This window comes from Pan troglodytes, chromosome 13 (genome assembly GCF_028858775.2).
Source record: "Pan troglodytes isolate AG18354 chromosome 13, NHGRI_mPanTro3-v2.0_pri, whole genome shotgun sequence".
NCBI lineage: Eukaryota > Metazoa > Chordata > Mammalia > Primates > Hominidae > Pan > Pan troglodytes.
Window position 1 is genome coordinate 14104118 of NC_072411.2, and position 12074 is coordinate 14116191.

General features: G+C 34.9%; 1 protein-coding gene across 1 annotated transcript in view; it reads right to left on the reverse strand.

The window, feature by feature from the left end:
* Positions 1-4912: 4912 nt before the first annotated feature.
* LOC129143290 (MAM and LDL-receptor class A domain-containing protein 1-like) overlaps positions 4913-12074 on the reverse strand; it is a 30890-nt gene continuing 23728 nt past the window's right edge. The window contains exon 5 of the mRNA XM_063790318.1: positions 4913-5151. Within this exon, the coding sequence (XP_063646388.1) occupies positions 4936-5151 (216 nt within the window). The 3' untranslated portion in view covers positions 4913-4935. The remainder of the gene's footprint in view (positions 5152-12074) is intronic.

Consider the following 12074-nt stretch of genomic DNA (forward strand, 5'->3'; position numbering starts at 1 on the left):
TTGGTGTGATATTAAAAAACCATTGCCAACTCTAATGTCAAGGAGTTTTTCCCTAAGTTCTCTTAATGATTTCAGGTCTTAAATTTAGGACTTTCTTACATTTTGAATTTATTTAAGTGTACGGTGTAAGACAAAGGTCCAATTTCATTCTTTCGCATGAGAACGACCAGATTTTCTGGCACCATTTATTGACGAGACTATTTTTTCCCTACTGTGTCCTCTTGGTGCCTTTGTCAAAACTTATTTGGTCTTTTATGTTTAGATTTATTTCTGAGCTCTCTGTAATAGATTATGTTTCTCGAGGGAAATGATCACACTTTCTTCTTACCAAATCTCTTGGTATAGAAAAGATGCTCATAAGGTTTTTGTGGGTCGCAGCATGGCTGCTTGCCAATGTATTAGCAATCAGCAATGGCCCTGATTTTTCTCGTCATTCTCATGTATGTTTTGAATGCAGAGGAAAGAGTCTCTCCAACTCTTTGCGCCACCACACTTCTGGAAAATGTCTGTGTTCCTCCACTGTCTTGACTCAAAACCACCTTGGTTTTCACCTCGGGTATGGGTAATCAATAAAATGGGATGTTTCTCTTGCCTTTCCTCTTGCCTTTTTTTATTGTGTTCAATAGCACAGTTATTAAAATACTTTTGGAAAAGCTTATCCACCAACAGACAACCTTCTTTTTTTTTCTTCTTCTGTATTACTTTTTCAGGGATGCTAGGATAGTTTTAGAATCATTTAAGTAGAATGCAGAAAGAATGGAGGCATTGCCCTGGAAAAGGACAAACTGAAAGGAGACTCTTAAAGGTGGAAAAATATATAGAACTAGGCAGGATCTATAGTTTTATGACCATAGAACTATTTATTGATACACTATCATTTGAAATAACATTTGTAAGCAGTATAAAGTCTTCTACTGCTGGTTGTACTGAAATAGCAACTGCTTACGATAATAAGAATACTATGATGTTAAAAATAATTTAATAAATAAATGTTTATAATATATATATTGTGATAAGAAAATATAAGATCTACCCTCTTTTTTATGGGGGGGTGGCAGACAGGGTCTCTGTCACCCAGGCTGTAATGCAGTGGTGTGATCTCAGCTCACTGCAACCTGCACCTCCTGAGTAGCTGGGATTACAGGTGTGTGCCACCATGCCCTGATAATTTTTATATTTTTAGTAGAGATGGGGTTTTGTGATGTTGGCCAGGCTGGTCTTGAACTCCTGGCCTCAAGTGATCCACCTGCCTCAGCCTCCCAAAGTGCTGGGATTACAGGCTTGAGCCACTGCATCCAGCCAGATCTACCCCCACAACACATTTTTAAGTGTACAATACATTGTCATTGACTTTAGATACCATGTTATACAGCAGATGTCTAGAGCTTATTCATCTTGTTTGACTGAAAATGTATGCCTGTTGATTAGTAATTTTCCACTTCCTCTCCTCCCAGAACCTGGTTACCACAATTTTACTCTGATTCTACAAATATGACTACATGGATACCTCATATAAGTGGTGTCATGTGTTACTTATTTTTCTATGACTGGCTAGATACATCCTTGCTCTTGTGTTTTGAGCGCTATCCTGCATATATTTCAAATGTTATTCTCCAACAGGGCAAAACTGAAAGTTAGCAGGACGTTTTCATTCATCGCCTCTAGTTTAAAGAGAATCTGGTTTGTTCTCACCGGCAAGTCATTTCCATCATGCAGAGGTCTCTGTTCTGACTGTCTTCATCATACAATGCTCACTTGAGTAGTGTGCACTTTACGTTCAGAGAGTAAATATGTACATATAAATATCTGCTGAAGGAGTCAGTAATGCACTCACAGCAATTAGTTTCATGTGCTCTCTTTGGGCACTCAGTTGGAAAATCGCGTATCTTCCTGGATGAAATACAACCTGCCTCCTCACCAGGCACAAATCTGGCTTCAAAATTGAGATTAAGAGCGTAAAACAGGCTCTCTCCCTTTAACAAATAAACAGAATGTAAAATTATTTCATCAACAGTAGCTTTTAAATATTCTGAAGGAGAAGAAGCTTGATTAAAGGCCAAATCAAAGTAGCACTTGCGATTTTCATCACGCGGACTGTGAGCAGAAAACTACAGCTCTAAGATTGCTTTGAAGTGGTGCAGCCATTTGTATGCCTATTAAAGATTTCAAAACTTCAAGTCCTGTACAGGGTCTGGGTAGTCTGGGTAAACCTTTGGCCATTCTGCTGCATACATATAACAATTTACTGTCAATGGAGCATGGCACGTTTTTAAATATTCCTTTCAGTTTCTCTCCATAAACTTCTGCCCATTACTAATACTGAACTCCACAAATGAGATCCTATAATTGTCTACTGGACATATTTGCAAAAACAATAAGAAACGCCTTTTTTTCCTTTGTGTACATCCATTGATCTTTCAGGAATCATTCATGTAATTTGTCCTAATTAGATATATTATCTATCCAACTGATCTGGTGTTCAGATGGATGCACATATCCATGAATCCTGAGTGAATTTAAGAAAAGAATTCTCCATAAGCAAGATCAAGTGTCTCAAAAACTTTTGCTAAGGTTAACTTTAGTAATGATTTAAAACCTTTAACCACACTTTTGCCTCGGTAAGAGCTCAGGAAAGGCTGCCCCAAAGTACTTTGAACTGAAGGAGATTGGGAGGTACCCCAGGAGCAAGGTCACTCTGATCTTCCCTGACCTTTCTTTGTGAGCGCTGGTCATAAAGAAATTATCTGGCTTATCTTGCCTGAAATTAGGTCACAAGATCCTCATTCTAGAGGGGTCCTTTCCTGTTCCCAGGGGTGAAGAAATTCTACACAAAGGAGTCAAGGAGACCCTGAACACAGAGGCTTTGCTAAGTTTCCCTGCTCAGTCTGTTACCATTGGATCATATCCTTTTGTCCGATCACATTTCAAAATGGCTGTTTGTTCTTCACCAAAACTAAGCAGAAAAATACACAGTTTTCTAAATAGGAAAAGGGGCTGAAAAACAAATAAAAACGAAAAAATAAAATAAAGCACATGCTTTTCTCTGGGTCTTTGCATCTTCATTTCTGAAGGCTCCTGTGTCAAGTAAAACTTTGATAAACAAATTTGTTATGCTTTTCTCTCATTAAACTGTCTTTCATTCTCGGAGTGTCAGCTGTGACCCTTATGATGGGTGAGGAAAGGTTTTTGTCACACCTTTCTGCCCCTATACCTACAAATACTACATTACAAGAGAATGCTCTTCAATGCCAACTTTAATGCTTTTCAGCTATTATGATTCTGGTGATGTGGTATTTAATTAGGAGAAAGAAAATCTTTAATTAAACAACAAAAATAAGGTAATCCTGTTTAACCCTTAAAAACTCGTGAATCTTTTTTTTTTTTTTTTTTTTTGAGAGGAATCTTGCTCTGTCACCCAGGCTTGAGTGCAGTGGCGCGATCTCGGCTCACTGCAAGCTCCGCCTCCTGGGTTCACGCCATTCTCCTGCCTCAGCCTCCCGAGTAGCTGGGACTACAGGTGCCCGCCACCATGCCCTGGCTAATTTTTTTGTATTTTTAGTAGAGACAGGGTTTCACCATGTTGGCCAGGCAGGTCTGGAACTCCTGACCTCAAGTGATCCGCCCGGCTCAGCCTCCCAAAGTGCTAGGATTGCAGGTGTGAGCCACCGCGCCTGGCCAAACTCATGAATCTTTAAATGAATCATTAAATCTGATGCTCTGCACTCCTCGGTGTCTATCAGAATCATACACACATGTGCACAGACAAGCATGCACACACGCATGCACACGCACACACACATGCACACATGCACGCACACACACGGACACACAGGCATGCACACACACATATGCAGACACACAGGCAGACACGCACACACATGCACACACACACACTTGCATGAACACATGCGCAGAGCTTAGAATCGTCTATTATGCATGCAGGATACACATTCTGAAAAAAGTAAATACACATTAACCCAATATAAGTTAGCACCCAGAAATATACACTCTCTCGAATGAAAAATATCTTTAATAAAGGACCTTTAATTAAAAGTTCTTTAATCGTCTCAATCCAGAATCATGTGACCCAAATTTTTCTTGATTAGTCCATTCAGCTCCTGTAAGAATACAACTGTTGCACTCTCTAAATATGTTGTTTAAGTAAATATAACTTAGGAATATACAGTATGTCTGATTTTCATATGCAAATCTTTTCCATAGATACAGATTAAGAAAAATATAGTGTGACACTTTTCAGAAAACATTTTTAATATTGTCAGATTCATTGAGATCTGAGGGTAGGAGTGGTCAGAGAGAAACATCAATTAGTACTAGAAAGAGAAAGTAACTGAAGGTATAGTGTAAATTCTTCCAATGTGTACATGATCCCAGAATCTAAATAATGATTAGGTTTTAAAATACATAGTTGACTATATGAGATCCATTTTTATGGCAACATTTCTGGCCTGTAATTGATATTCTCTCCAAAAAATTTAGTCAAAGAATTAGACAAACTCCATCTGTGATTTGAAAATATTAAATTTTGAATAGAAACACAGAATTTTAAGGTCCAGTTTTAAATTTTGGTTGGCCTTACATCATTTTCCCAAACACAAGCTTTTTGCTTTTTTTGAACTCCTGGGTGATCCTGAAATATGAATATTATTACATGCTCATTTGAAGTTCTGAATAAAATTAATGGAGAAGTGAATATTTATAAAAGTGTATTTAAAATATGCAAAATAATTATAATTTTTTCATAATATTTATAATTAAAATATTTGGATGCAATAATTTCAGCTGCAAGCATAGAATATTTTCCATATTACTGGAAGAGAGGCCTAAGGACTAGACCAGTTGTTTACCTTTTAAAATATATATATATATATATATATTTTAGGTTTCAAGAACAAGTGATATAATCCACACCCTGTATTAGGTATTCGTGACTCTAATACATTTTATATTTTGATACTGAGAAGAGCTTAATTCAATGTTTAAAACAGCAACAACGACAAGGGAAAACTTACACTTGCTTTGTGTACTGGTCCTTGGTAGTGATTTATAGGAAATTTCACATTCCTGGGACACACTGACGTCATCTAGAGCAACGGTAGCATTTGATGACAAAACAGTAGCTTCCAAAATTAACTATAATTACAGAAAGATAAAACTGTTAAAAACACATCACAAAAGTAATGTCTTACAATCATATTTCTTTGTGTAGAGGAACCCTATTTACATCTGTCCCATTCTCCAATCTAATTTTAGAAAACTGTTCTGACCAGAACATCCTAATTTAAATTTATAAAACCATAACTGCTTTGACAGCGTCTTATGTACCTTAATGCCAAAGGTAACCTTGTTTCAATTAAAGTGGTAACATTCATCACGAGTGAAGGGCTCTCTTCTCATTGGAGCCATTAAGAGTCATATGCATTTATAATGAGCTCTTTGGGGTAATCAACTGTGTGACTTACAACTCAATTTAATTGAGATATGAATTGATTTGTAATCAGTGTGCTGAAGGCAATGATTTATTTCCATATTAAAATATTTAAATATTATATACATTCATACAAACATAATATATATTATATACATACACAGAAACATACTCACTGTAGTAAAGCACACATCAATAACCACATACAGTGGTTGATAATATTCATATGCTGAAGCACTCAGAGACATCTATTTAATTTTAGTTTATTCTAACGCTGAATAATGACTGATATAATTTGTTTTCTTTCTTGTTAATTACTCATATTATGTTGTTATTCCAAGAAGAAAAAAAGAGAGAGAGAGAGAGAGAGAAAGGAGGGAAAGGAAGAAGTAATTTATGCCAGGAATCTTATGAACCTGCATAGTGGACCACCAGTCCAGGACACAGACAGAAGGTACATTTCTATCCTATCAAGGAGGGTCTCCAATCTCCAGGATCATTAAATTTACTTGTGCCAGGGCTCAGAACATGCTATCTCAAAATACAACACCTTGGAGTCAGAACATGCTGTCCCAAAATATAGCAGCTTGGAGTCCCTCTCTGCCTTCCCCTCTCTTTCCTTTGTGAGAGCCAGCCATAAAGGAATTATCCGGCTTACTTCTCCTCAAAATAGGCCATAAGAACCTCATTTAACTGGTGTCCTACCCTATCTATACCTGGATGAAAGAAACACTACACAGAGAGGCCCATAAAGATCTTTGCTGAGTTCTCTCCAAGTTTTTACAATGAGATCATATTCTTTCTGTCCATTTGTATTTCTTCATGATTGTCCATTCATTGTTGAACTTAAGCATAAACATAGAGAGTTTTCCCTGGTCTTCAGGCCTTTGTTTTTGGAGGCCCCTATGTCACATAAAATGTTAGTAAATTTGTTATTTTTTTTCTTTTTAACCTCTCTTTTGTTATAGGGGTTCCAGCCATGTCCCTTGTGATGAGTGAGGAAACGGTATTACTTTTCCTCTCCTACACTTCGTATGATACATTCACTACCCTACATCATAAATGCTGTATAAGAAATAAGTATAAGATCCTAGGAGACTCAAAGAAGACACTTCATTATTTCTGCCAATAATGAGAGTTTGGGAAAAGATTTGGTGGAAAAGTAATAGTAAGCCTCCATGATACCAAATTTTGTTGGGCAAAACATTTTACCTCGAGAAACTGAGGCAGCAATCGCAGCAAAAACACAGAGATGAGAAAGTGTATGGTGTGTTTAGAAAATGTTGATGGGTGTTAACGGAGTATAAGATTTTAAGACAACAACAAATTAATCAGATAATAGATGGAGAGGAAAATTCCATGAGTTGGTACAGCTCAATTGGAGAGAAACTAGATAGCATTTGTTAAAAAGAAAAATTGCATAGACTATAAAAATTGAGTTAATTTCTTGCCATTTATCCTAGTGAGACACTCAAAGGTATACACATGAAGGCTTGTGCAGGAATGTTTATTTCAGTGCTGGTTTTGATGACAAATGACAGGAAAGAACTTACATGTGAATGAATCAATCAATAGTGCGAAATACTATACCAGTTAAAAATAATATTTATCGCCATGTGTCATTATGGAAAGAAATTCAACATGTGTTTTGGAGTAAAAAAATTAAGTTACAGAAAAATATTATAGTATAATATTACTTAGGCTGAAAACATACAATGGTTTAGATTTCCAAGTATATGTGGAACATTTATACATATTAAGTAAATAGAAAATGGACTGGAAGTAAAAATAAACTTGTATCTAAAGATACTCAAGATAAAATCTATGGTGGGTGATGAGGGTGGTCAGCAGGGACTGTTGCTTTATTTGCAATTTTTGATATTTTAATGTGATGTACATAATATTTTTTTAAGATTCTGATTAGAGATGATTTCAGTAGAATCTTAAACTAAAAATTTAGCCTTCATTCCAGAGGCAGAAAATAACATAGGTTTTGAAGAAGGATCTTGGTAAAATATACACAAGTATTGTACTTTAGAAATATATTGTGTTTAATACCATTAAGTGACTGTGATTTTTTTGGACAGCTTAACTTTTGAAAGAGTTTTTCTATATTCATTATTATAATACATCTTGCATTGATGTCAACTAAAATAGATGTTTAATTCTTCAGACTCATTAGACAAGCATTTGTTGACCATCATATTTGAAGGTCTGTGCTACTCAGAGAAAACTGGAGAAAAAAAAAAAAACGACAGTTTGAGGCACTTCTCTATGCTCCTAAAGAGGTACACGCTCACATTATTTGAATGGAATAGGTGGGCCCTGGGATGAGGTGAAGTAAAATCCTGAGGTAGTCTTTAAAATGTGGTTACATTATTTTACCTGAAGGGACCCACCAGGTTCCTTTAGATATTCATATTAAAATGGAAGGATAAATCCGACTTCAAAAGCCAAATAAAAATAATATTAGGTCATCTATATTTTGCTTGCTGACTTCTACATAGTTAAATTCATAATTATACAATTAGAAATTGTAATTCTACCATTAATTAAAATCATACGAATTTTAAAATACAAGCAATTACTTCCTTCAAAAAATGTCTGTTACACCTGTAAATAATGACCATCTCATGGTTTCAAAATCACCTTGGCTGTTCCTATTTTTTATTGCTGGTTTTAACCAAACTGATATATACATATACATATACATATATATGTATATATATGTATATATGTGTATATATGTATATATATGTATGTGTATATATGTGTATATATGTATATACATAACCAAACTGATATATATACACATATATGTATATATGATATATATATCACATATATGTGTAAATACACATATATGATATATATATCACATATATGTATATATCATATATTATGATATATATCATATATACGTATATATGTGTATATATGTATATATGTGTATATATGTATATATATAACCAAACTGATATATATATACATATATGTATATATGATATATATACGTATATACATCATATATTATATGATATATATACGTATATACACGTATATATACGTATATACGTGTATACATGTATATATACACACATACACATATATATGTGTGTATATGTATACACACATAGACATATATAGTGTGTGTATTTATATACACACATAGACACATATATATGTGTGTGTATATATATATGTGTGTGTGTATATATATACATATATATATATATATATATAAAATGTTGTGACCAATTCCCTTTCGGAACTACAGTCAGCATCAATTGGTAATCAGTAAGTGAGAAAGAGGTCACTCAGAAGAGCTGTTTCAACCACAGATGGAGGAAGAGTGAAAACCTCATTTGATAAGATTCTCAAGGTAATTGAATAATTTACATTTTAAATTGAATTAGATGACTCACTCTTCTAAAACTATTTTTTGGGATCTTGTTGATTTCTGTTTTATTCAATTATATTATTCCTTCTATGAACAAAATAATTTCTTGCTTTTAGGAACCACAAAAATTCATAAATGTTCATAATCAAGTGATTACTTTTTACAAGTGCAAAACTCAGGTGCTTTTCCAGACAAATACGCAATTAACATAGAAATCTTGTTTTCAAAAAAAATAACAGGAGCAAAAAATGAATATGAATCCAAGAGAAAATAGAGATATAGTAAGAAGGAGTAGAGAGTAGTAGGAATATATTAATTTTTGAAGAATGATGATGGTATCAATAATAAGAGCAGCAGCCACCTTTTATTTAGCACTTACTATATGCCAGTCACATTCACTTGTTTTAATCCTGTGAAGATGATGCTATTTTCGTCTTATTTTAAGGTGAAAGAAACAGAAGATTAGAGAATAGAAGTAATTGGTTGAATGTCACATGTCAAGTAAGAAAAATATGTAAGCTGAGCCATTAATGATTATACTATCCTGCATCTCTCTAATGAAATAAAGAGATAACTGGGCTTTAGTGGATGCTGCAGAATAGGGCTGTCTGGAGAAACAAGATTTCATGCAGCTCTAGATTAAGCAGGCCAAGGACACAGCAACTTTACGGAGACTCGATCACCTTTTACTTTTGTGTTATGAATCTTACCCTTCACTGAATCGTCAAATAATGTCAGGAAATTGTTATTGATTTATATCATTGACTCCGATAAAGAGAGAACATGGTATCCATCATTGTGTGAAATTTCACAAAAGGTTCATTTCCAAATGAAATCTAAAATATGATACAATTACATTTTAATGGGAAGCTCGAAGAAAGTAGAGCAACTTGAAATCAATGGACTACTCAGAAAAAGTGCCACCTTGAGATACTAAAACAGCACAACAGTTGGGGGGAAAAGAAATATTAAAAGAATCTATTTGTGTGAAAAGCTGAACATAGCAAGTGAGCAGGCCAAGTTAAAACAGATTTGAAAAATGCTATTAACTCTTTGACCTAAATTTTTCCAATAAACTCTCACAAGAAATAGAGGGAATATTGAAATGTCATTAATTTGCTGTTCTTACAGAGAAAACAGTAAACCTAATTCTTTGCCAGCAGGAAGAGCAAATGCCCTACCTAACTTGGGGTGCTTATTTGCTATGAAACCCAAAGCAATCTGTATTCTGTTATACTGTCTACAATTGACATCAAAAGAACCACACTGAATCAGAATTTCATGGCTAAAAGGGAACACAGAGGTCACGTGATTTGATGTCTTTCTTCTTTCCAATATTTGGACTGGATTACACTGTACTGTATAAATATGTTCAGAGCTTAGTCACGTGGAACTGAAAGCTAGACAATGACTAAGGTCACCCTTAAATGATTCAGGCTACTAATCTTAAATCCTAGCCTATATCCAAGAAGACAAACTTTAAATATTTGAATATTTAAAAAGCTAGATTAACTATTTGTAGGGAGAATATCTTTTTCATTTGTTGTCGATAAAAGAACAAAGTAGAACTGTACCTAGCTAGAATCCTCATGTATATTTTCATATCTTTAAAAATACACTCAGAGAAATCAGGTTAAAGCCAGCATAACATTAGCATCTTTTTTTTTCTGCAGAGGATAAGAAATGGGATGGAGAGAGATACAAGGAAGACAAAAGTTGCATCTTCATAAGCAAACAAACTTTAACATTATAAGCAAACAAAATGTTAACATTAGTTAATCCTGAGCTGTATTTAGGTATTTGTTTCTCTCTGTTTTAACTACTAGTTAGAAATATTTAATAGTAAATATATGCAATACTCATGGATTAAATATTACCATGTATGTATCTGTGCAAGTGTATCTATTTTTATATATTGTGTATGTATAAAATCCAGACTGATTCACAGCAGAACATCAATGCAAGTCCACAGTTCCTTATCTAAAGTCTTTGGGGCCAGATGAGTTTTGAAATGTGAATAGCTCAGAGCTGAGAATGGTAACATAACACCGAGAGTGTTTATTACATGACACCCTCTGGGAGATTGGGGGCAGCACTGTTTAATCAAACCTATCATGAAATCAGCTGCCTAAAGGCCTCACAGTGGTTCAGGGAAGCTTGGGTTTTGCCTCTAAACTCATTTTTAAAAAGCTTATTGCTTTCCAAACTTAATTTTCTAAATTGCTGATTGGATATTATAGGGCTGTCATGGGCTTCTTGAGAGTGAAATGTGAGGGGATGTTTTTTTCTTATTTTTCTTTTACTCGTCTGTAGTTTCCAAAATAAATGTGTGCTGTAGCCAACTCATAGGCAGATTAAGTGGGGAGACACAGAGGAAAAGTCTTAGCTTCTCTGGGGTGAATTCAATGTGGCCGAGGCCTCGAAAGAACTCAGCATTGAGGCTGATTGGAGAGAAAAAGCAACACAAGGTGCTGAGCCACCAGCAGGGGGATGAAGGGAGAGGGAGGAGCAGGGCTGGGTTAGAAACCCTCACGCATCCATTGCAGCCAAATCACAGAATCTAACCAAACCACTGCCCATCTACAAACTAGTTAATATGCCCCCAGATAATAAGGGATAGTCTCCATTTGCACTGCAAAGCAAAACCATTACTATATCCAAAAAGGAGAACATTAAAGAGAAAACAAAAATTGCATTCACTGAAACTCTTCAGTAATGCTGATGGGTCCATGAGAGCTTCCAGCTGTAGACAGAAATGGCATGTGTTTCAACTCATATTTCTAAATCACTTACTGCTAGAAATGACATTCTATTTTCTTCTCAATATGTCAATTAATGACAAACTCTGAACGATCTTCTTGGTGAGTTTCATTCTAACTCAAAGCAAACCGAATGAAAACAATTTTCTATAGAATATAAATGCAGGAGGCAAAAGATCAAATTGTTCTGATTTCATTTCCCTGCTCCTTGCAATGGAGATTGACACCAAAATGATTCCATGACCAGCCTTTGTGTCAAATGCTTCCCAATTAAGAGCTGCTAGTATTCATGATGTCTTTGTCCATTAAATAGGAGAATAGAATAAATTGATCTTTGAGAAGGGACGTTGGGGACCTTCACTGAGTAAAGAAGCCTTTAATGATCAAGCCTAGAGTTCTGATCAAGCGGGAATTCCCTTTATAAAACAGAGAACACTAAGATGTATTGAGTGTCTACTATTTCCAGACA